At 37.6% G+C, this 23,200-nt stretch overlaps 15 protein-coding genes across 15 annotated transcripts; 9 read left to right on the top strand and 6 right to left on the bottom strand.

The window, feature by feature from the left end:
• Positions 1-50: 50 nt before the first annotated feature.
• On the top strand, positions 51-551 carry Gasu_56190 (uncharacterized protein). The gene is made up of 3 exons (XM_005703183.1): positions 51-205; positions 253-374; positions 433-551. Exons 1-3 carry the CDS (start codon positions 145-147, stop codon positions 502-504), a joined length of 255 nt encoding a protein of 84 aa, XP_005703240.1. The 5' UTR covers positions 51-144; the 3' UTR covers positions 505-551.
• A 9-nt stretch (positions 552-560) lies between these two features.
• Positions 561-971, top strand: Gasu_56200 (40S ribosomal protein S21). The gene is made up of 2 exons (XM_005703184.1): positions 561-623; positions 673-971. The coding sequence occupies exons 1-2, from the start codon at positions 574-576 to the stop codon at positions 869-871; spliced, it is 249 nt and encodes an 82-aa protein (XP_005703241.1). The 5' UTR covers positions 561-573; the 3' UTR covers positions 872-971.
• A 2-nt stretch (positions 972-973) lies between these two features.
• Gasu_56210 (uncharacterized protein) lies at positions 974-1,740 on the bottom strand. The gene is made up of 3 exons (XM_005703185.1): positions 1,238-1,740; positions 1,127-1,192; positions 974-1,072 (listed from the first exon to the last, which is right to left on the bottom strand). Exons 1-3 carry the CDS (start codon positions 1,668-1,670, stop codon positions 1,014-1,016), a joined length of 558 nt encoding a protein of 185 aa, XP_005703242.1. The 5' UTR covers positions 1,671-1,740; the 3' UTR covers positions 974-1,013.
• A 360-nt stretch (positions 1,741-2,100) lies between these two features.
• Gasu_56220 (uncharacterized protein) lies at positions 2,101-3,381 on the top strand. Its single transcript, XM_005703186.1, has 2 exons — positions 2,101-2,696; positions 2,749-3,381. The coding sequence occupies exons 1-2, from the start codon at positions 2,108-2,110 to the stop codon at positions 3,351-3,353; spliced, it is 1,194 nt and encodes a 397-aa protein (XP_005703243.1). The 5' UTR covers positions 2,101-2,107; the 3' UTR covers positions 3,354-3,381.
• An 8-nt stretch (positions 3,382-3,389) lies between these two features.
• Positions 3,390-6,440, bottom strand: Gasu_56230 (RNA polymerase III transcription factor TFIIIC-like protein). Its single transcript, XM_005703187.1, has 9 exons — positions 5,696-6,440; positions 5,371-5,644; positions 5,071-5,320; positions 4,522-4,995; positions 4,357-4,473; positions 4,103-4,300; positions 3,897-4,050; positions 3,672-3,851; positions 3,390-3,619 (listed from the first exon to the last, which is right to left on the bottom strand). The coding sequence occupies exons 1-9, from the start codon at positions 6,402-6,404 to the stop codon at positions 3,447-3,449; spliced, it is 2,529 nt and encodes an 842-aa protein (XP_005703244.1). The 5' UTR covers positions 6,405-6,440; the 3' UTR covers positions 3,390-3,446.
• Positions 6,441-6,460: 20 nt separating this feature from the next.
• Gasu_56240 (carboxypeptidase M) lies at positions 6,461-8,517 on the top strand. The gene is made up of 2 exons (XM_005703188.1): positions 6,461-6,709; positions 6,775-8,517. Exons 1-2 carry the CDS (start codon positions 6,488-6,490, stop codon positions 8,452-8,454), a joined length of 1,902 nt encoding a protein of 633 aa, XP_005703245.1. The 5' UTR covers positions 6,461-6,487; the 3' UTR covers positions 8,455-8,517.
• A 23-nt stretch (positions 8,518-8,540) lies between these two features.
• Positions 8,541-9,331, top strand: Gasu_56250 (uncharacterized protein). The gene is made up of 2 exons (XM_005703189.1): positions 8,541-8,570; positions 8,630-9,331. The coding sequence occupies exons 1-2, from the start codon at positions 8,551-8,553 to the stop codon at positions 9,273-9,275; spliced, it is 666 nt and encodes a 221-aa protein (XP_005703246.1). The 5' UTR covers positions 8,541-8,550; the 3' UTR covers positions 9,276-9,331.
• A 4-nt stretch (positions 9,332-9,335) lies between these two features.
• Gasu_56260 (single-strand selective monofunctional uracil DNA glycosylase) lies at positions 9,336-10,180 on the bottom strand. The gene has a single exon (XM_005703190.1). The coding sequence runs from the start codon at positions 10,160-10,162 to the stop codon at positions 9,392-9,394; it is 771 nt and encodes a 256-aa protein (XP_005703247.1). The 5' UTR covers positions 10,163-10,180; the 3' UTR covers positions 9,336-9,391.
• A 15-nt stretch (positions 10,181-10,195) lies between these two features.
• On the bottom strand, positions 10,196-11,010 carry Gasu_56270 (uncharacterized protein). The gene is made up of 3 exons (XM_005703191.1): positions 10,673-11,010; positions 10,573-10,622; positions 10,196-10,508 (listed from the first exon to the last, which is right to left on the bottom strand). Exons 1-3 carry the CDS (start codon positions 10,831-10,833, stop codon positions 10,309-10,311), a joined length of 411 nt encoding a protein of 136 aa, XP_005703248.1. The 5' UTR covers positions 10,834-11,010; the 3' UTR covers positions 10,196-10,308.
• Positions 11,011-11,014: 4 nt separating this feature from the next.
• Gasu_56280 (uncharacterized protein) lies at positions 11,015-12,900 on the bottom strand. The gene is made up of 3 exons (XM_005703192.1): positions 12,690-12,900; positions 12,508-12,636; positions 11,015-12,457 (listed from the first exon to the last, which is right to left on the bottom strand). Exons 1-3 carry the CDS (start codon positions 12,762-12,764, stop codon positions 11,690-11,692), a joined length of 972 nt encoding a protein of 323 aa, XP_005703249.1. The 5' UTR covers positions 12,765-12,900; the 3' UTR covers positions 11,015-11,689.
• Positions 12,901-13,140: 240 nt separating this feature from the next.
• On the top strand, positions 13,141-15,081 carry Gasu_56290 (pentatricopeptide (PPR) repeat-containing protein). Its single transcript, XM_005703193.1, has one exon. The coding sequence runs from the start codon at positions 13,186-13,188 to the stop codon at positions 15,043-15,045; it is 1,860 nt and encodes a 619-aa protein (XP_005703250.1). The 5' UTR covers positions 13,141-13,185; the 3' UTR covers positions 15,046-15,081.
• Positions 15,082-15,090: 9 nt separating this feature from the next.
• Gasu_56300 (chloride peroxidase) lies at positions 15,091-16,188 on the top strand. Its single transcript, XM_005703194.1, has 4 exons — positions 15,091-15,270; positions 15,332-15,500; positions 15,554-15,655; positions 15,708-16,188. The coding sequence occupies exons 1-4, from the start codon at positions 15,096-15,098 to the stop codon at positions 16,132-16,134; spliced, it is 873 nt and encodes a 290-aa protein (XP_005703251.1). The 5' UTR covers positions 15,091-15,095; the 3' UTR covers positions 16,135-16,188.
• A 7-nt stretch (positions 16,189-16,195) lies between these two features.
• On the bottom strand, positions 16,196-20,580 carry Gasu_56310 (structural maintenance of chromosome (SMC ATPase family)). The gene is made up of 11 exons (XM_005703195.1): positions 19,519-20,580; positions 19,164-19,466; positions 18,899-19,114; positions 18,403-18,848; positions 17,881-18,349; positions 17,564-17,829; positions 17,331-17,512; positions 17,231-17,277; positions 16,598-17,173; positions 16,429-16,551; positions 16,196-16,374 (listed from the first exon to the last, which is right to left on the bottom strand). The coding sequence occupies exons 1-11, from the start codon at positions 20,530-20,532 to the stop codon at positions 16,309-16,311; spliced, it is 3,708 nt and encodes a 1,235-aa protein (XP_005703252.1). The 5' UTR covers positions 20,533-20,580; the 3' UTR covers positions 16,196-16,308.
• A 700-nt stretch (positions 20,581-21,280) lies between these two features.
• On the top strand, positions 21,281-22,471 carry Gasu_56320 (alpha 1,4-glycosyltransferase family protein). Its single transcript, XM_005703196.1, has 5 exons — positions 21,281-21,770; positions 21,826-21,912; positions 21,960-22,067; positions 22,118-22,244; positions 22,298-22,471. The coding sequence occupies exons 1-5, from the start codon at positions 21,291-21,293 to the stop codon at positions 22,447-22,449; spliced, it is 954 nt and encodes a 317-aa protein (XP_005703253.1). The 5' UTR covers positions 21,281-21,290; the 3' UTR covers positions 22,450-22,471.
• Positions 22,472-22,500: 29 nt separating this feature from the next.
• Gasu_56330 (uncharacterized protein) lies at positions 22,501-23,191 on the top strand. The gene is made up of 3 exons (XM_005703197.1): positions 22,501-22,920; positions 22,971-23,108; positions 23,155-23,191. The coding sequence occupies exons 1-3, from the start codon at positions 22,567-22,569 to the stop codon at positions 23,167-23,169; spliced, it is 507 nt and encodes a 168-aa protein (XP_005703254.1). The 5' UTR covers positions 22,501-22,566; the 3' UTR covers positions 23,170-23,191.
• The last annotated feature ends 9 nt before the right edge of the window (positions 23,192-23,200 follow it).

Here is a 23,200-nt window from a genome sequence, read left to right on the forward strand (position 1 = left end):
ACTGTACTACTGCTGCTTCAGTTACTATTCCTGCAGATACAAGAGCCAAAGATGAATCATTCGGAAAACTACAAGATTCTGATTTTCTGTTTCATCCATGAGTTGGGAAATAAAGAGCTCGCGTTAAAGAATTATTGATCTTTGATGATCTCCATGATGAACTGGGCTCCCTATTCTCATCATCCCTTGTTGAGTCTTTCTACTGGTTAGTCACGTTAAATGCTTTGAAAGTATTTTCTTAGGGTTATGTAGGTGATTGGATATTGGTAGGTGCGACCGGTGCTATTCTTATAGGAGTGGGGTTACTACAAAGAAGCTTGGGAGATGTTATTAGAGACGAAGCCCAACTACCTTCTGCTTCTAGTGCAAGAACAGCAAGTATATGAAGAGTGTGGTTATATACAAATTACTAACAAGAAATATATTTATTAGAAAAGAGAAGCCAATAGATCTAAACGTTTTCTTGACCCTAAAAAGAGACCCCCTTCTTCTAATAAACCATAAGTCTGCTTCATCGGCATTTCATCTTATTTGGGAAATTATAGTTTTGTCGTCGTCGATTCGGTTCAAGATATGCAAAACGTACAAAAGAAAATTGTAGACCTTTATGTTCCTAGAAAATGGTAAGAATACAGTTGTACTTGTATTTTTATGTTACTATATCTATTATAGTGCTGCTTCCAACCGCATAATCACGGCAAAGGACCATGCTTCCGTCCAAATATCTATCGCTCAAGTCGATGCGGAAGGTCGAGTAACAGGAGAAACAACGACATTTGCTTTAAGTGGCTTTACTAGAACCAAGGGTTTGTCCGATTCAGCTGTCAACCAAATCTGTGAAGAAAAAGGACTATTGAACGACCTCAAGTAGAATATGGGTATCTTCCTTGAACAATCGTGGCTTGTCCTCAAAAAGTAGGATGAACAACTCTTATTGGAAAGATAAACAAAAAGTGTTTATGATAGTTTTCCATATTTCATATGTATATATATTTCTGCCCACTTGGATATACTTAAAAGCATACAAACCGACGAAGTTTACTAACCATCCTCGTTTGACTCGCGCTTCTTCCTTTAACGACAACTCTCTTCAACAAAGTTTCCAAAAACCATACTCAATACCAACCTCCTGAGTCTTCCCTTTTGTTTCTCTTATAGGAGACAATAGACCCTTCTTGACCAGCAGTAGCTTCTAAACACTCACAGTTTGAGTATAATCTATACACTAAGCACTTACCTCTAGTTAATGGCACATCAAAGCTCAGATTCTGGAAAAGTTTCGGTTTCCTCTCTTCAGCTTGGTGGTAATTATAAGAGTTGCGCTTTTCAGAGAAATCCAACATTCTGTTCACTCCATCAGGTGACACCATTCTCTCAGCAACAGAAGGACAAGAGTTTTCCACAGTAGTACGTGAAATACAAGCTGAAAACGGAGTTGAAGAACTTGTTTCATTCAAAGAAGAAGGGCAGTTTGTCGATGATTTTTCTAGTTTTGGCGTTGTGCTTTCCAATGATTCCGGCGTTAAACCTCTAATCTTTCCAAACTGGTACTGATATTCTTTCAAGGCATTATGTTGTTTTTCTTCCAACTCTTTTTGCTTTTGTACCTTTTCTTGAAGTTCTCTCGTTGAAGATACTTTATAGTCCTCAGGGTGAAGTATTCGTGACATGGTAATCTCCCCAAAGTTGCAATATCATTTCCTTTCTTGAGATTTTCATTCCAACACAACTTCCTTGAATGATTTTCAGCCTTGTTGGAAGTTGAATATGTTTATTTGTTGTGGTTGTTGTCAACAAAAGAGAAAGCTTGGTCACTATTTCCTGAAAATACATCTTGAAACATTCAATTCTATTGGAGTATCTAGGAATGATAGCATTATTGCCTTTCTCAAGCAATAGAAGAGGAGCCTTAATGAGAGTGTCTCTTAAAAAATCATAGAGAATAGATTATCTAGACATTTTAGTCACAACGCAATAGTTGTAAAGTTTCCTTTGAACAAGGACATTCTTCCCCGATGATGATGGATATTGAGCGGGAAATTTTTCATTTGATCATTTCGCAGCTACCAAAGAGGCACCTTTCTTTTCCTTTCTATACTTTCAGGAAATGTCTTTGAAAAAGAAAAAGTCAAAGCAAAATTCTTATTGTTTTCGTGCGGCTACTTTTCTGGTTGCTTTTTGCATAGGTCTCGTATTTCTTTCCTTCTCTACTCTTGATAAGGGTGAAATAGCTATTCGGTATTCCACACATCGAGCTATTCCCAACCGATATGTGTTATACGACTCTCGCTATGGAAGTTTCAACAATCAATTAAACAGTCTCATCAACTCACTAGTTATTGCTAAAAACTTAAACGCCACTTTGGTATTGGGGTATGCATATACACCTGGTGGTGGTCATGCGTTGCGAGATGATCGACATTCCAACCATTCTTATCTCGTTGGACATTATTTTGATGCCAAGTTATTGAACAGTGTGCAACCAATATTAGAAATGGATGACTATTTAAAGCTTTATGATTCAAAACGTTCGTTGAGTCTCTTCGTTGAGTCTACTGAAGAGTCCAATCGAAATGGTGACTACTATCAAAGTTTAGGAGTGAATGTAACTATTCAAAGATGGTATGCACAAGATTCATTACATGTTTGTGAACGAATATTAGGTAGAGGGAAAAGAATATGGACAATTTGTCAAGGTGAGATGGTTAACATCGAATATCCATGTTTTTGAAATGTTGAAACCAATAGGACAACAAAAGAAAGATTGCGATACGATTCTTTTAGGATTCTCTTTTACCAATCTATACAATTGTACATGGTATGATGAGTGGTGGTATCAAGTTCGTAACTTTATTCGACCAAAGGATGTTATTCAACAATCTATTCAAGAGTTTGTCAGTCAAGTTCGTCATCCTCTTTTAGTGGTTCATGTCAGGTTCGTTGGGGGATCAGATGCTGCCAATCATACTTTTTATTCCAATATCCTACAACATTTGAAACGATATGAATCCGAATACCAAGAAAACATTGGCTCCATTTATATGGTTGGAATGAAAGACAAGAGACAAAGTATTCGTGTGGATGAGTCCATACGATATCTTTCCAAAAGATTGACTCAAGTGGATTGGTACACCTGTGCCAATCTCACCAACTGCGCTGAAAGTAGTCATAGAAATCAATTCTATGATCAAGACAACTCTGCATTTCGAGGTTACTATGGTGTTATTCTATTAGATCAGTGGATGGGTGTCGAATCTGATTATTTTATTGGAAGGTCTGCATCAACATTTTCCCAAAATATCGTGTATTGGAGGAGCTTAAAAGGTGACTCTACTAATTATCTTCTTTATTAGCGAGTAGTGATTACGAATATATATATATATATATATATATATCGAGACCAGTATATTGATAAACGGAAATAATATTTTTAGTTCACAACTTCATCAAAGAGTTACATACGTGCGCAACAAATCTCTGGCCAAATCTACTGAACCAGAACGACAATAAATATGAGCCAAATTGTATGCGGCTTCTCTCCGAAGGTCGTGACTAGCAGGTATAGAACAATCCATGCACAGAATCTCTCGATAGAAAACAGATGCTTGATGAAAGATACCTATGTTCATGAGGGTTCTCTCCCTATTGAATATATAATATGATGCACATACCAAGAAAATGAAAAGCTCTCGCAATATTGTATTTGGTTTCCATCAATGCCAAATGAGAATGACTAGACCATTGCTCTTTACGCAGTGTACTATAATGAAATAAAAATGTGAATGCTTCCAATACTGTTCGATGACGATTGGCAACTCTTCTACTCATTGCAGAAAATAAATATTGTAATCCTAAACGACTGTTAAGAATGAACTACAAAGTCCATTTCAACTTACCTATACAAAGACAAGGTAATGGATGCTTGGGTAAGTGTCCAAATGCTCGAAAATATTCAGCCAATGCATAACCAAATGAACCTCTCATGGAACATATATGAGCAGTTACTAAAATGGCAGGAATTGAAGTTGGATGACGATGTAACAAACGAATCTAGTGCAGTCATCAGCTTCCTTCCAAAACAGTTTCATTGTTTTACACCAACCGCAAATTTCAAAGTCTTGGTATCTTCCTTTGATCCCAAAAAAGAAGTTCTCATCAAAAGTGCCCAAATAGAAACAGAATAAGGTCTTTCCAAACATAAATTACGAAGACCTTCATAAGCACCTTCATAATCCTTTCCATCATAAGCTCCTGCAACTGCAAATATATGGAGACGTTTGCGATCATTTTCATTTTGTATCTATTCAACCACAATCTATCAACAATAGCTCTTTTCTCAAAACCACACAATCTTACTTGACCACTTTGAATAAGACTACGCACCAATCGACAGGCTTCAGCATTCCTACCCAATTCACACATACTTCGCCAACAACGTTCTAATAAGTGAACAAACGCAGATTCACCCAATATCTATCCAACTACATATGAGAACTAATAAGAGAATTGTATTCTGCTTACCGTTGAAATAACCGAACCCATTTCTGCCACTCCAAACTGGATTTCTTTCTTCTCCCAATTTCTTTCTTTCTTATCTTTCGACTTTCTAAATGTCAACAGAAAATGACTACTCGATGAGTGATTGGATATTTCATCAGGCTCCGTGACTTCTTCCTTTCCTTTATCACCTTGACCCAACAATGGGACTTGTTGCAAGGTATTCGTTTCTTCTTGTATCCTCGTACGCATTCGAGGATCTGCACTAGCTTCCAACAAGGGCAATATTGCTTCTACAAAATCCAAAAGTCTTCCTTCACTGTAATATCTTTCTGCTCTATCCAAAATGCTCTTTACAGTTTCACTCGCATATGTATAAATGGCTTCCAATCTTTCGCCTCTATGTTTTCCAGATATATTCTGCATTTTAGAAACAAGTTCTGCAGCTTTATCCAATTCTCCCATTTGTTCATAAATATAGGACATTCCAAGACAAGCCTATTCATATAGTCACGATCAATAAGAATATCACGAAATGATTGTTGGTTTTGAAACCATTCATTCTCTACTTACTTCTAATCGATTAGGATCTTTTGATAGTACCTTCTCATACCAACCCAAGGCTTCATCAAAATGTTGAAGTATCTTACAACAACGACCCAAATTGAGAAATATTTCTTCTTCATTCTCCACATTCAACGTCAGTAACTTTCGACAAATTTCCATGGCTTCTTCGACATAACCTGAATCTGTGTAAGCATCTGCAAGTTGTTTCAAATAAAATGGAGTTTGTTCAAGGTGTTGCAATAAATATCGACGAATTCTTTACCAAATGAGTAATCAGAAAAAGTCACATCCACACAACACACTTACTTGTCAGCAACATGTGGTTGACCCAAACGAATATAACAAATAGCATAATTGACTTGTAAATCAAAAGGCATTTCTTCTTTCAAAAAGAAATGGAATCTTGCGTGGCTTAGCAATGCGGCAGCTCTTTCATATTCATTTTCTTCCATCAACAAACGGCTTTGCATTTGATACAATTCCAAAGAAAATTCATCTACATTATCCAAAGTATGTTGAAGCACTTGAATAGCATGGATAGGATATTCCGCATCATAATAATATTGAGCAACTTGGAGAGCTAATAACAAAATAGTTGGCTTGTGAAATATTCTTTTATCACTCAACTTACCTAATGCAATATCTTTTGGATACATTCGAGCAACTTTTTCTAAGCCTTGAGCTGCTCTTCTCCAATCCCTTTTTATGATATATAGATTGGCTCTTGCTCTCAAAGCCTGTTCATCTTTCCCTCCACTAGCTTTGACTGCCTTGGATAAACAATATATAGCCAAGTCCAAGTTTTTTAATTCTTGACTTTTTACTGCCAATTGTTTCCACATATCGATGTCTCGAGGAGTTAAGTGTGCAGCAATGAGAGCAAAATCCAGTGCTTTCTGGGTTTCTCCCTTATTTTCAAATATCACACTCAGTGTATGATACGGTGCAGCTACTTTAGGAGCTTCTTTTATGATGTGCTCGAGTATTTCGATGGCTTGTTCGTATCTTCCTTCCACAAACGCCAAGTTTGCTTCTCCCATAAAGGATTGCAAGTTTTTAGGAACCGTCGAAGAAGTACTTGATTTCCTTCCTCCTTTTTTTCGCGGCCATTCTTCGCGAATATCACTTACAGAAGCACCGAATACTTGTCTTCTTGAAACGGTGTCTTGTTCTTGAGTATCATCTTCTTCTATCGTCCAAGGAAGATACTGAGACACTATAGTTGGTTGTTCTATAGAGTCGCTAGAATGTACAGAGTTTGTTTCATCTGACTCACTTGTTTCAAAAGGAAAGGCATCCAGTTTTCTATTCAACTCTGATTGCCATACATAAAAACTCATAACAACAACAAAAAATTCCAACAGGATTGCCAATCATGGATAAGATGATAATACTAGTTGGGTTGTTGAGTCTTTTGTTGTTTATGGAAAGTACAGAATCAGGTCCATCCATAGAATATCTTAGTTATGATGAGATAGTAAAAGGTTTACACGATTTGCAACACCAATATCCCGATGTTGTTCGTTTATATAGTTCTCAAGACGCCTTTCAACTTGCTTCCGTGGGTCGTTGTGGAGTGCAACAGGAACCTTGTACTATATGGATTGTAGAGTTGGTCAATCGTACTGGCAAATCCCCACAACAAGTAATGAATATATCTTGTGTTTTTTTTGGACCATTTGCTGATATATATATATATATTCTTTCTAGTTGGCACAGTTACCTGAAATGTTGGTTTCCGGAGAACTTCATGGAGATGAGCCTATTGGAACATTGTCCAGTTATTATTTCATCAAGACCTTAGTAGAACATAGTCCTAGAGATCCTTGGTTATCCATGTTATTGAATACTAGAATGGTTACCGTGATTCCTATGACCAATGCTGTGGGATATTCTCATGGAGTGAGAGGAGAGTCAGAACAAGGCACCGATTATCTTGGTATGGATCCCAATAGAGACTTTCCTTTTGATCAAGAACCAAACAATTGTATGAGAACTGTGGCAGCGAGAACTATTTATTCCTTATTTCATCGACATTTGTTTCAAATATTATTAACATTTCATGGAGGCACCAATGTGTTGAGTTATGAATGGGGAGATACGAAACATTGTTCATCTACATTGCCATGTGAACCATGTCCTGATTCTGAGATAATGCATTTGATAGCCAACAAGTTACAACAAGTTTCCGGTTCAGCAGGTGATTATGAGACTCCTTATGTTATAGGTGATATGGGTTCACAAGTTTATCCTGTTCGTGGAGGTTTAGAAGATTGGGCATATGGAGCGAGTTGGAGTGATGTTAGTGGATATTGTTTATGGAGTCCTTCCACAGCCACCAATATTTCCAATCGTTGTATTGCCTATCTTATTGAAACGAGTCACAATAAACATCCATCTAATTCTACTTTGGGATATTATGATTGGCCTATGATTCGTGAAAGGGATGGCCATATTCCACGCAATATTCGATTGTCACTTGTAGCTATGGAGTTGTTGAAACCTTTTATTTATTTGATTGGATGGGGAGAGCCTTTAGGGAGGAATGTGATGAATGGAGGATGGAATGATCGAATCATGAATAGCAGATGGAGTGAACGAAGACCTTTGAATAAGGATAGAATGGATGAGTTTTTATGGGTTTGGTGGGTTGGAGGAGGTTTAGTTGTACATGAGACTTGGATTCAGTTTGCGACAGCTAAGGAGGATTCCATTTCCTTACATGGCTCAACTATGAAACAGAATAATACGAGTGAATGGATGGATCCCTTTATGAATGATACTTTGAGTGGCTATTTATTCCATGATTCCATCAATTTAACTCAATTATTGTTACAAGTTGGTAAAGAACATGCTATTTATTTCAGAGGATGGTTATCGATGGATCGATATGAAGAGAATGTACAAAGTCATTGGATACAGGCAAGAAACAATGATAGTTGGTTTGGTTCTATTCCAGGACATGTGATAAGTGGACAAAGTTATTATGTGAGTGATTGTGTACGAATAGAGTGGAAGAAGAACGAAGATGTATATGAAATAAGTAAGGTGGATGCGGACCAATTGCAATGGAATAGGGATGAAGAATATCCCACTCGATTGGAAAAGAATTTGTCTATTTGGAGTTGGTTGAAATGGGTTTTATTGGCCATTGTTTTAGGTCCTGGAACATTTCCTTTATTGGGTTGTATTGGAGTTGGATGTTTAAGACTTTTTGGAATAAGAATGCCTCGTATAACTATACAACGTATATGGAGTCATTGGATATCTAAAAGAGCTACTACAGAGAATAATTCATCGGTTTATTATCCTATGCAGTCTTCATCATCATCATCATCACCACCAGAAGAAGAAGAAGAAGGCTTATGGAATGAAAAACTTGTCAAATAAAATACTTTTTGTTGGGAAAAAGATTGATTCTTATGTGGGCAAAAGAAAATGAAAACTTGGGTCATCACAGCCACTTACAACAACTGACAAGTGGCTATGTTGATACTCATAAAGTGGTGGATGAGGAAGAAGCAAGTTGTTCCGAGTCTTCTCTCTTTTTACCTTGTGAGTCTAGTTGGGAGGAACCATCTTCCCTGGTTGCCAACTCGGAACTGACGGGATATGAGACACCTCCACAAAATATGAATACTGTTGTGGAGGAAGATTCTAAACTATTTCCAACGAGTCCAATGACTTGGGACTCGAATGAATTACAACAAGCACTGAATGGACAACCTTTGGAAGAACAAAGGTCTGCGAATGAAACAAGTCAACTTGCAGTGGAAACAACTACAGCAGACTCTCTACCTTGTACTATCTCAGTGGAAGCAAGTAGCCCTCCTCTTCTATCTTCCTCATCTTCTTCGTCTCCTCTCTTCATAGAAGGAAAAATGAATAGACAACATCTCGGTTGTTTGCCTTTTAAAGATTTCGTGAAAACTTCCAAGGAAACTGATGCAGCAGACGGGGGAAACACTTGTTCTTATACAAAACTATTTGAAAGAGGAAATGTAATGGATAGTAAAGATGCTAACAGATGGAATCCAAAAGATACTCTTTACAAGGAAGACTCATCGGATTCTATAGAAACTAGGCACTCGAGTACCGATGGTATATCCAAGGCTCCTATTTATATAACAGAAAAATGTACAACTGCTAGTTCTATCGATAAGCCCACTTTAAAACAAGCAAAACTGACAGATTGTTGCGGAATTATGTAGGAATGATTGACTTGTCTGTAAATAGTATGAGAATAAGATGCAACTAAAAGAATAGGATCCTTATGATATATATATATATATATATATATATATATATATATATAAATGCATATCGTTCAATAGGGCAATTCGATATGAATATTTTGTTGTCGACATTGCTCTCGTATATCGTTGGCAACGGTTGACCACTGACTCCAATAACGACTAGACTTGGGATTAGCCGGTGATGGGTGTGGAAGCATACCCACAGCACAAATATGACCTATAACATCACAACATACTTGATATGAAAACTTGCCAAGACCAAACACAAAAACTGGTCTCATCCAATCGACCAACTGTAAAAGACAAATATTGCACCTATCCAACAACTCTGATTGGCTTTTACCACGTAACTGATCAGGAGTAATATTCTTTCCACTAGAAGACATAAAGGATAGAGGACAGTAATTATAAACAAATGCCCAAGAAAAAAAATTCTCACTAGTCGTCCAACCTTGACGAGCCCAACCCCAAAATCTTTGACCAGAAACTTCTTTTCTAGGACAAAGCAAACCTAGAATGGGTCGTTTCGGATGAACCTGCTTTGGCAGAGCCTCTTTTCGTAACTCTCCACGAATATGGAACCAATCCTTTACTGTGGTGACATCACCAAAAGGGATACCACTTTGTACCATCCCAAAAGGTCCAGGATTCATTCCAACAAATAAAATACGTGCTGTTGGGAGAAAATATCGTCGAACATATTCTTGATGCAAAGGCCATGCATATTCTAGAGGTGAATATTGATAACTCACTGGAGGAGGAAAACGAAGGCTTCTCAAGTCCTTGACAAGGGTACTTTCCCATTCTAGCAAACGTTCTGCTCCTTGTGTACTAGAAGACATGAAAGGAATAGTGTTTTGGGTGGTCTTACAAGTAAACGAAAATAAATAACGACACTTCAAGTTGTTGGTTTTATACAACGATGACCATGGCCATGTCCCCCATCCCAACATCTAACAAAACACAAATATTAAAAAAAAGAGAATTTTCAGTGTCCTTCTGTGGAAAACTTTTCTAAACTCTTTAAAACTTCATAAAGTTGAAAAGTATACTCCCATTCTTCTGTCATACGCTTTGTTGCTTCCCTGTCTCGTTCTTGAGTCAATAATGAGTCTTCCAGGAGTTTGGCTTCCTCTTCTAAACACTCTACTTGTTCCAACGTCTGTAAAATTTGTTGAGTCTTATTCGCTGTCCCATCCAACAGTAAGTAAGTACTCAGAAAAATACAAAATTGAGTTAGCTGAAAACTTACTGATGTCCGTTGCTAGCTGAGTAACTGACTCTCGAAAACTCTCCTTGTCCCTTTGAATAAAGTGTTGATGGGTGAAAAAAGAAAAGGGTTTATGGCTTACTGTAAAGTGGTACTTTCTTGACAACTACCTGCTTCAGCAAGCGAACGGGGTGTCGTCGCTTCAGTCATAACAGCATCGCGTTGCGTAACGCCTATGCCTGTAAACATAGCAACTGAAAGTTGCCGAATTTCTCGGTGAAGTTCTGAAATGGTGTCATTCATCGTCTACAAATAGCAAATATAAAAACTAGCCACCAACGACCATGTTCAATTTAAAAAAACAGTGCCTAGTAAAATATTTTAATGTCAGTCCAATTCTTCAGCATGATAAAAGCAAAACAAAATTGCAAAGTATGTTTATGCCATCAAATAAACCAAAAAAATTTCAAGTAAAAAAATTAAGAGGATAAATTATAAATTTATAATATTGTTAATTTTTGGAAAGGTATCAAAGAGAAAAAGAGCAATCTGGCAAAAGGTAGAATTAACGTTTCGAAATATTTCTACGTTCAAGAGAAAACGAATTTATACAAAGAACGTAAGCACAGTTCATTATTAATTTTTTAACACAAGATCGATAAATTGAAATCGTTTTTTACTTAAAAAAGCAAAAATTTAAATTGACTCCAATAAAACAGATTTTTACAAAGAAATAAGCTCAGAGAGATTTATATTATTTGACGGCTATACATTATTTTAATGTTTTGACAGGTATTCAAAACTACGCTTACATACTTGATTTATTTTAAAAAAAGATGGCTTTAATAGCTTTCAGTCTCTCAACTAAAGCTATACTGAAAATTGATATTTGATAATAATTCGCCTTTTCATTGATGAAAAAAGATCGATTTTATTTTAATTGCCTCCATATTAAAATTGTAAAACATTTCTTTCCTACTCATAAAATATTCATTTACATTAAACCGAAGCGGAAAACATCTCCAATCTGAAAAGTGAAGTAATCAAGATGATGTGGCAAAGTCCTCATTTGGTGATATAGATGATTAACTACCATCGGAAGAAACAATAACAAATCGGTATATAATAAGAGAAAGGAAAGAGTGGAATTTTTAAGACACTAAGACGAACCAACTTGATTGTTTTTAGTTGCTTTTCTTTGAGACTTTGTGGCCTCTGACTGCTTCTGTGTCGGATATGAGACTGACCTGACATCAGACATCGACTCAGCACTGTTTAGGCCTTCTGACATTGATGGGAGATCTATCGCTTCCTTCGGTGCATGAGTTTTCGACGCATACGCCGATTTTTTCGAAGTGGCCCTGGCCGTTAACTTCTTTCCTCGGAAGTTTTCTATATCTGCTTCTTTCCATCCTCTACATGCTGGAAACATACTATTTAACAATTTCTGAAAACGAGTTTTGTACTTTTTGTTTTTCCTGTATTTTCGAAACATATGAACCAAATAGAGAATTTCCAGGTCGTCATTATGAGCTTTGATCTCTCTCGCACTCGCCTGCCTCTTCGTTTCAGTAGTTGAAACCTTATTTAACAAGTTTGTTCTTCGAATTCTTGCATCATGTTTGGCAGTACGCAGTCTCCATTGAAGGTCTCTAATCCTCGACTGAACATAATCATCGTCTTCAGGTTGAAGGAGACCCAGCTTTTGAAGTTGCTCCTTAATTCTTTCTTCAAATACTTCTTGATAATATCTTTGTGTGTCTCTATCACTAAAACCTTTCCAAAGCGGTTCTTCTTGCGAACTTCCTTTAATCTTTGTAGTAGTTGACGCTATAGAATCACCATCTCCAGTGTCAATGAGGGCCGCAACCACTCGTTGGGTAAAGGGGAAACTGTTCAAGGTTGCTTGTTTTCTTTCGGCCAAACCCTATTTTTACCACATTAGATGGAACTATTCAAAATTCGTAAGAAGCTTACTTGTTCCGAGTTGCGGTCGGGGTGTTGATAACCCCCAACTGGAGGAAGTTCCAAGTATGGGTCATTGCCACCACAAGTTTTAAGAGATTTTAAAAACGCTACATCAGTCTTATGAAAAGGTCGAAAGTACTATTCAAAATAAGCAAATTTTAAAAAAGCTTCCCATCAATTAAAAACCTTACAGGTTCGACCTCCTTCCAATAAGGATCGTGTTCTTCAACTCGCAGAGGGTCAAAGGAATCCTCGAACAAGGCCATTTTAGAAAAGTTCTTAATACAACACTGACAACTTGTTATTATCAGCAAGTATTCGGGTCGTTATTCCATAACAAGAAAATTGCTGCCTTTCCCCGAAAGGTTATCATCGAGTCACAAATAATGATGATTGGCTTTTTAGAAAGTTGCTCCTGCTATCATGTATTTGCTGTACTTTAAACTATTTTCTCCAGACGAATATTTTTGATCCTGTAATCTTTCTCTTTAAATGTTGTGTATTCGAACCATCATCCGTTGCATTCCTCTGTGGAGTTGCTGTAGAATTTCCAACACTATACAGTGCTGTGACCGCGTTGTACCATCCCTCTGGTTGACTGTTGACACTAAGTGTTCGAGACTTTTCCATATAAGCGTTGGAGTTGGAAATTATAAACGTCTTGGTTTATTTCGATCTTCGTTATTCATGTACAGAAGACACTTTTGTCGTCGTTGGTCGTGTACCATTATTGAGAAACAAGGTTCTTTGAATAATCTCGAACAGTCTTCTCTCAACAGTTTGAAAGAGTTGAGTTTGGAAGAGCTATTGGAGAATCTCTCTTGTCAGGAGTTATATGGAGAGGAACCGGAAGTCTCCATTCCACCAGTTACGAAGCAGTTGTTAGGAAGGAAATCTGGTTCCAAGTGGACTTCTTCCGGAGTCTTCCATGTAGCAGATGATGTCAATCGCTGGTTTGATTTGAATCCTCGAACTAGTCATTCTTATGCAACGTTGTTGAAAATATTGGGTTTATTAGGTCAAACGGAACTCATCGATTTCTATTTAGAAGAAATGAAACGGCAGAAAATAGTTATTACTGAGGAAGTTGTTACAGCAGCAGCAAGTAGTTTTGCATTATGTCATCAGTGTGATGAAGTGAAGAAACTTTTGCTAGTTGCCAAGGAAGAAGGAATCGTTCCTAGTGAGTCACTAATATCTGTCACTATTCTTTCTCTTATGAGGTCTGGATACTTTGAAGATGCCATTCGAGTTCTTGCTACTGGTCGATTGGAAGATATTGAATTTGATATTTGTTTTAAAAAAGAGAACGATGAAGAGACGAATATTCTTAGTCCAGTTGTCGATATTCAGCATTGTATGCAATCTGAAGAAACTTTTTCCGATGCTTTAAAGAGAATTCCAGATTGCTATGATATCGTTACTTGGACATGTCTCTTAAAAGGCCTATTTGACAAAGGTCGTTATTCATTTTGTTTAACTGCCTTTGAACATTTGTTAAGTAGAGGAAAGGAGTTGGATTCTTTTGCTTTTGATATTGCAGTTCAATCTTGTGATAAGTTGAGACTGATTTCACGTGCAGTTGAAATTCACCAGCTTTTAAAGTCAACACATCCATCGAAGCTTAACAGTGCTATTTATTCTTCTTTGATATCTTGTGCTGCCAGTTGTGCCGATCATAGAGCTGCAGAGAGTTTCTATGAAGATGCTGTTTCCAGAAAGATAGCGTTGACCTATCGTGCTTACTTTCACTTGTTGAGAGTTTATGGTCGAACAGGCCAACATAGAAAGGCCATTTATGTTTATCATTCTTTGCGTTTTTTACCAAGAAGGACTTTGCCAAGTGTCCATGATTGGTTTCTATTGTTTTTATCGCTTCGAGTTGCTGTTCAAAGAACTCGCAATAGATATCTTTCTCAACCTTGCACTCAGTATGCAACAGAATTGGAAAATATTCGCAACGAAGTGAACGAGATTGCAGATAAGATGTTGGAACAAGGTCGTTTGCTTTCTGGACAATCTAAACATTTATATGGCGTCATGGAACGTTATTTGAATATCAAAATGGAAGTCGCAAGATGGGATGACGCTTTACAAGTATTGAAAACAATTTCACTCGATCCTAATTTGCCTATTCATTGGAGAAGTACTCGTTTTAGGTTGTTTGTGTCATGGAGTCGTTATTTATTGGCAGTCGCAGTTTCAGAGGAACAAATATGGCAAACGTTACAAACAATGGAATCTTGTCATATCGAGTTGAATGAGCCTTGTGTAATGGCAGCTGTTCAAGGATTTGTAAAGATGAGACAACCTGAAGCTGCTCTAGAAGTATTGCAGCGTCCTTTTTCAGTGATCGAGCAAGTAGAAAGAAGACATCATCTTGAAGAAGGAAACCCTATTCGATGGATACATTCACAACGAGTAATAACTTTACGTAAATTGTACCTCTTTTTGAAACAGTATCATCCGAAACTGTTAGATAGTTTCTGGAATATTTTAGAAGAAAAGGGATTGACTCCTTTTGTGAACGATTCTTGTATAGATTGATTGGATTGTCAAACTACTAGCTCATTGAAACTGTATAAAGGAAGCCAATTATGACATTGTCATCAACTGAAGACTTGCAACAGTTTACCACCAGTGATGGGGTAAAAATTAGTTATGTTGTGCAAGGGAGTGGACGTCCTATTGTGCTTCTGCACGGCTGGTCTGGAAGTCATAAGAGTTTTTCAAAGAACGTTCCTGTTTTGTCTCAGAGTTTTAAAGTAATCGGTAAGAAAGTGAGTATTGGAAAGGCCAAGCTGAGTTTCGTTTTCAATCTTATGGATATTAGCACCAGACCTTCGTGGGCACGGTGCTTCAGATAAACCCAAACATGGTTTTCACGTGGCAAGATTGGCAGCTGATCTGAACGAGTTGTTGGATCACTTGTCCATTGATAAGGATGGATCCAAGTCGGGACTTGTTGTCTTGGGTTGCTCGTTAGGTGCTGCTGTTATTTGGTAGTGGACTTTCATTTTGACATTTTGTGCTGTTGACAGAACCTGTTTCGTAGGTCTTTTGTAGAGTTGTTTAGTTGTAAGCGGCTTGGAGCTGGAATATTTGTGGATCAATCTCCGTATCAGTTACAGTCTTTTGATGGTTCCTGGAAACTTGGGTAGGCACTCTCTCAAAGCTGTAGATTCAAGTTGTACTGATAGAGTGAAAAGGTCAAAGACTCTTCCCGATTATGCCTCCCTGGTTCATCTACAGGCAGCCTTAAAAATGCAGCCGGACGCAGTATTTAGCCAAATGATACATGACTGCTTGTTCCGTGAGCCAAGTAAGAAAGAAATGGAATACTTTGTTTCGATATCCAAAGAAGCAGATGCATACTTTTTGGGCAAGTTGATGGAAGATCATGCACAGCTGGACTGGAGGTCGACTTTACCTCTGTTGCAGTGTCCTTGTCTAGTGATATATGGTGTACAAAGTAAAATATTTCCAGAGGACGCAGCCTTATATCTCGCTGACAAGTTACCTCGAAAAATGCTTCAAGAGTTCAAGTTTGCAGGACACTGGCCTTATTATGAAATGCCAGAAAGATTTAACGATGTCGTCAATGACTTTATCCGAAATCGAATGCAGCAATTATAGAAAGCTTTTTGTATTGACTCAAGACGTGTTTTGAATAAACATTATGTCTTCATGCTAAGCGTCTTCCAAGAAAAACAATCTGTGATATAATGACTGCTATTCTGAACAATGAGCACTCCAAATATTGTAGTTTCCAGTCACAAAGAAGTCTTTTAAGTTAGGAGCACGCACGCACTATTGCAAGACAGCTTCTCCGAACTGATTCAAATCCAAGGAAAGTACACCAGAACACGACCTATCCTGTTAATTTTGTTCAAGAAATGTAGGATAGTGGATATTCAATGAATGGCTTACCATATCACGATAGATTCCAATCAGGGAATCTGCCATTTCATAGAACTTATCTTTCAACGAAATGACAACGTATTGTTCTTTGGGCGAGTTCATTCTTGACCGTTGTAAAATAAATCTTGCAACCTTTTTTATGTCAGTTGCAATCCACTAAGACGCGAACAAATAATACCTTGTCAAGATTATCGCGATCTAAAGCAGCATCTACTTCGTCAAGTACAATAAATGGAGAAGGTCGATAGGCCTGTATAGCAAAAATCAAGGCAAGAGCAGCAAGGGTCTTTTCTCCACCGCTTAATTGTTCCATATCACGAAATCGTTTAGCAGGAGGCATCGCATGATATTTAATTCCATATAAATAGGGCTCTTCATAGTTTTCTAATGCTAAATAAGCAGTACCACCCAATTGAGAAACTGAAGTTCGTGTAAGTTCTTTGTATACTCGATCAATGTTCGCAGAAACAACATTGAAACAAGAAAGAAAACGCTTCCTTCGTTCTTCACGAATCTTTTGAAACTTTCGAGTCGCTTCCATCGCCTCTTGTCTTGTTGCTTCGTATTTCTGTACAACCTCTTCTATTCGAGTCTTAACACTCAGCAACTTATCACTAGCAAGTAGATTGGGAGCAATTTTATCCAATTCGCTAACAATCTGATGCTCGTTCTCCTCCATTTCGTTGATAACCTTTGCAAAATCATCATCGGTCTTGCAGTCACGATATCTTCTACTCAGATTATCAAAGTCCAACTAAAAGTTAGATACAAGTTAAGGCAACTGATTTTGAAAATGGGACTTGATAAATACCTCATCGTCTTCGGGAATAGCATCGTCATCAGTTAATATACGATTATCTGCGAATAATTATCAGTAAATTGTTTACAACAGAATAATTAAGAAAAAAGACCTTTTAAAGGTATCGAAGTTTCATTCAACAAGCAACTGCGCAGCAACTCCGAACGTGCAAGTTTTAGTTCGTTGAATTCCTCTTGTTTGTTACCCAGCTGTTTCTCAGACAAATTGATCTGTTCTTGAATACCTATGAGCTGTTTTCTCAAATTCCTACTTCTCTCATTTTCTTGCTCAAATCTTGTCACTATAAGTACGACAAAAACTGCTGCATCTTGTTCAAAAACTTACGATGAGGACAGATTTTGCAAAGTCGCACGAAGACTGACAACTTCTCTTTCAAGTTGCTCTAGTTGCTTCCTGGCTGACTCCTCTTCTTGTAAAATGGATAGGCTTGATTCTTCAGTTGAACTTATCTCAGCACTTAAAATTTTCAAACGTTCTTGGGCTGCTCGGAGTGAATCATTTTCGTACTCCAGACGCCTGGAAAGTTTTACTTTTTGTGTGTCTAACTTGTTCCTTTTCTCAGAGAGATTCTCAAGTCCTTGAATATATTTCTAAACAAGTCTCTTCAGATATCAAACGGAAAATCTAATGACATCACTTACTTGTTCAAAAGTAGAACTGTCTGATAAACCAAATTTGGTGAGGAAATTTGAGAATGTTTGGTTCTCGTAGTTACGAATTTGCTGCGCAATAATCTGAACTTGTTGTGTTATATCCGAAAATTTTCGGTTCTTGTCGTCGAGTTCATATCGCAACTTGTCAACGTTAACATTGAGATTTGTCGAAAGTTCTCCCGAAAGCTGCCTCTTTCGCCTCTTCAACGAGTCGAGTTCTCTTTCCAGTACTTCGACCTGACTTTGTCGATTACTTATGTCGTTTGCTATCTTTTCTATTTTATCGTCAAGTCTAGATATGTTTGCAGTTGTAAGATGGGAGAGTTCGTCAAGAATGGCTCCTTGTTGCGTTCGCAATTCTTCTATCCTCTGACGTTGAGTGCTTTTGTCAGCTTCTTCAGCATCAAAGTATCCTCCAGTGATAAAGCCAGACTTGTTAATTACGGTTCCATCAAGACTGCATAGCTAAAAAAGTAACTCAGTAATTTTCATATTAATGTTCCAGTTTACCTAACCTTAATACGTCTCCTTTGCTCACGTTTCACTCTAGAGAATACCTGACGTGCTTCTTCAAGAGAATCACATATTACAGTGGAGCCTGCAGCATAACGCATAGCAGACAAATATTGTGGCTGACAGTTTAAAACATCCGCTAAAAGTTTGCAACTGCCGCCAAGTCTTCGGAGGTCTTCTTGTATTGGCTTTGGCCTTATATCGGCAAGTGGAAGGAACAACATGGAGCCTAAGCGCTGCTGTTTCAAGTAAGAAATACATTCAGCTCCGGTCTGACTGTTGTCAACCACAACGGCATCCAAGAAGTTGCCAAACACTACTTGAAAGGCGGTTCGATATTTGCTTTGGATAGGATAGACCAAGTCACGAAGTTTCCCTTTAATACCCGGGAAAACTCTTTTCATTACTGTGAATGCCTCCTCCATCTTTGTTTGAACATTATTCTGACATTCTATTGAGATTTTGGTCTAGCGACTTATTGAATAGCACTTACTTCATGTAAAATAGCTCCACATTCGATGAGTTCATTTTGTATAACTCGTAACGTTTGTTCCAGTTGCCTTCTTCGATCAAGCATTTCATTTCGTTGCGTTATCATTTGCTGCTTCTCCAAAGTTTTCGATTCTGCGTCTTCTCTCATTTGTTCAAGTTTGTTATAAGCTCTCTTAATTTGATCTTCTATTTTGTCTTTTTCTGCAATGCATGCGTCCTTATAGCTCTCAAATGACGAAGCTTTCTTATCGCAGAAGCTATCTTACCTGTTTAGAAATCGCTTGTTCTAGCTTTTGTTCGAGTCCTCTCTTTTGCTGGGACAACAACTGTTCATTTCGTTGCAATGTTTCTAATTCCTGCTTCAAAAAAGACGTTTTAGAAGCGACCTCACGCTTAAGATTCTTGTATATTTCGTAATCCTCCAAAGATAAGGTACATTCGGTCTTTGCATTAGCAATGTCTTGCACAGTTATTTGTATTGCTTGCTCAATATCTTCTAGAGTTTCCCGAAGTTTTGAAATCTCAGATTCTGTGGTAGAAATCTTTTCTTGTAGCGCGGCCTGGCTTCTCTACATAACGTTTTTTTACGAGAATAAACGAAGTTGACAAAGGTATACTTACCTTTTTGTTTGCAAGTTGCTTATCGATTTCTTGTTTCTGACTTTCTTTAGTGGTTTGGAGAAGATGAAGATTTTCGACTTCTTGTAAGAGACGTTCAAGTTTCTTTTGAGTCGCTGCCTTAGACTTGGAAGCATTTGCCGATATCGTTCGTTGCTGCTGTAGCTTTAATTCAGTATCTTGTAAGCTTTCCTTATTCGATTCAATCTCATGTTGTAATTTCTTCAAATCGTTCTCCAATTGAGTTCTCTGAATGCTGAATTTGTAGAGTTGCAAAAGGCTTTTAGTAGATTTCACTCGATTAAGTCTTTCTTCTAGTTCTCGATAATGCTGAGCTTCTGCAGACTGCTCTTTATATCTTTTCCGTTCAGATGACAAAGCTTTTCGTTGCTGAAAGAATAAAGCGGACTCTTCATCTAGTCTTTGCTTTTGCTGAAGAGCTTCTTCATACTGTGCTTTCAGGTCGATAGAATCCGATAATTCTTCAAACATTGCGGTTAAATCTTTCGGAGTTTTGAACGCTACGCTTTCTATTTGATTCTGAAATACGAGAAAAGTTTGTGCATTATTTCTCAAACCAAGTTTCGCAAGAATTGCAAAATATTCATGCTGCAAAACTTTCTTTTCAGCAATTGCATAGTCGGAAGTTCCTTCTCCGGTTATGGTTCGTGACAGAGTCAAAAGTAATTGCTCGTCGTCTTTCAATCTTGAGACGTGTTCCGATAGTTCGAGACTGATTGCTTCTTCTTCTTCTATCGAAAATATTACCCTTACGGTTGCAAATATCTTTCCTTTGGAGTATTTCTCACGTATATTGTTCGATATAAGGTCTTCAAGTTTCTTTCCTCTCACAGAGGACGCTCTGCAACCCAGAGCAAAAGAAAGTGCGTCCATAAAGTTTGATTTTCCACAACCATTGGGACCCACAACTGCATTAAAACCTCCTTTTGTTTCTATACGAACTTTGGGGTGATATGTCTTGAAGTTTTCAAGTTCTAAAGCTCGCAGGACAACCATGAAAGAAGAATGTACTTTCAAATCGGAATGGAAAAATTGGCGCCCACTCATATTTTAGCGCCTTTTCTGCGGTTCTTGAATTAAATCTATCACAAAACGCCCCCAAAATGTCAAACGAGCTGAGGAAACTTTTATTTGCTGTCTAGAAAGCGCCTTGTAGAATTTATCGAAAATTCAAATGTTTGCAAGTAATTTGAAATTGTTATAACTTAGGTTTATACTTCCACAACTTGTCTGTTCAAGTTTCTTACCTAAATAGAGAGGAAACTGGTTTTCTTTCTCTGCTCCCGAAGTTTTTCCTACTTGAACCATATTGAGTTGTACAGAGAAAGCAGATCGAGGGACTGATCTTCGAATCCTCAAATGTCGTTTGAGATTCCCTAGTGTTTTTTGCTTTATATCTTTCTAATTTTTTTAAAAACATAAACTGAAATGTCCATTGTATATATAATGCATCGTTTGTTCTCTGAGTGAAACGGATATGATTGGAGAAAAATGCAACAAGGGGACTGTAAGGTTTGGCGCCAATTCTACATGTTGCTCATTATTCATGAGAGAACAGCCAAAATGTTCAATGTGGTCAGGAAATAGTTCCAATAAACCAAAATGGTTCCACGTTCATCAACAAAGCTTTCAACATTGAGTCAGCTTCCGTTTCTTACTTTGCTCATAGCCATGTTATGGTTTTCAGACCATTCGAAGAGTTGTTGCAAAACCAGTCTTCAGCCTAACCATAAGCAAACATCACAAACAGTGGTATGCCCTTATCCACTGACCGCTATATCGTCGAAAATGACTGTGGTTCTAAAAATTTTGAAAAGGTTCCTATCTCTCATAAGAACGATTCTTATGACGTAGATATGCATTTGAAACATTTCATCGTTCCAGATACTGTTCATTTTATTTTTGGCTTACGAGAGGACTTTGATGGAAAACCTTATAGCCTTGTTCAATTTCTTTCTGTCTTAAGCGTCAAACTGCGCTTAAATCCGACAAATATGATTTTACACTATGCATTCGAACCTTCTGGTATCTGGTGGAATGCTACAAAAGAACTGGTTACTTTGAGAAAAGTCATAGTATGTGGAAAATATATGAAAAGTGCTTTCACGGATTCTCATTCACGTTCTATTAATCAGGCACCTACTCATGTATGTGGAAGGCCCCTATTTTCAGCTGCTCATAGAGCGGATTACCTTCGGTTGGAAATACTTCATCAATTTGGAGGAATCTACGTGGTGAACTCAACATATCCATCCACTTCATGAACTGAGTCTGAACATAAAACCTTAGGATATGGATGTTCTCGTTCTGAAACCATTTCATTTTCTTCGACAATACGACTTTTCCCTTGGTGAGGAGGGTGTCAATGCTTCAGTGGTAACCTAGTTTCTCAAAAAAGTCTAGTTTGTCTCAACTTTTTACAGGGCTTAGGAAATGCTGTGTTGATTGCAAGGAAAGGAGCTCCATTCGTGAAAAGATGGAGAGCTGAATACTGTCGACATTATGATTCTTCGCATTGGAATCACTATTCGGTAAGGATCTTTTGGTTCTTCATTCATCCTCCAATGGACTCTATACAAAGGTAATGCTCCCACATCGCATCTATCGAACATTTCCAGGCGAAGCTAATGTTCTACCACATCATGCCTTTTATATGCCTCTATGGGATACAGTCGGTTTAAGCGAATTGTATTTCAATACGAGTCAAGGTAAAAGATAGTCATCAATTGTAGTCATCGAGGACAAAGTTCACGATTTATAGGAGACGAAACAGAGAATCATTTGGCTATACATTTATGGAGTGAAAAGGTAGTCATTTCACTCCCTTGTCCTATGATATCTCTCCTTGTTCACAAGAATTATTTTAGGCCAAAAATATTCAAAGTCAAATGTTTTTCGATCACATTTTTGTGAAAGGCAAAGGAATGTTCCATTACACAGCTCAAAGAATCATACAAGACATGATGTTGGAGAGAGGGCAAAATTGTCCTCAACTGATGGTGACACCCTACTGGAGATCACTATTCGCTCATGTTCACCAGGAATCGTCCATGTTTTGAGGTACCAGGCTTCTTACTTTGCGATACCTTAGATATTCGTAAATGTCAGCCACGATTAGCAATAAAGTCAAATTCTAGCACTATTTCTCGTTGCTTATCATCCAAACGTTTTGTACAAAGAAAGCAACTTCGTTGTAGCTTGTGGGACAATCCCGATATAGAGGAACTGGAAGATTGTAGAGTGGAAGTAATTCGACCTTACAGTAAATATTACGTAGATAAACAAGTTTATTATTACAAAGGAAAGTATTATCGCATTTCAGATATCGGATTAGGAGAACAATGGTATGCTCTGATACTGGATGATAACGAACCAACTGACTTGGTAGGTTGTAGTGTTTTTTTTAGAAAGTTTGTCCACTAACTATAAGAGAGACTCCGGAAAGATTTAAAGGTCTTAAAACGGTTCAAAAGATAAAGCTAGTTTTCCAAGCTCTACTGAGTGTCGTTGTGGGTGCAGTTGTTTGGGCAGGATGGAATATTCTATTTGCTAGTATATCAACATTTCTTGTGGTGGTGACTGCCATATCGTTTTTTATTGGAGTTGCCCTTTTCGTAGTTATCTGGACCATAAATCAACTCGAGAATAAGTTTGTTGGAAAATA

The sequence above is a fragment of the Galdieria sulphuraria genome (genome assembly GCF_000341285.1).
Source record: "Galdieria sulphuraria unplaced genomic scaffold scaf_59, whole genome shotgun sequence".
In the NCBI taxonomy this organism is placed as follows: domain Eukaryota; phylum Rhodophyta; class Bangiophyceae; order Galdieriales; family Galdieriaceae; genus Galdieria; species Galdieria sulphuraria.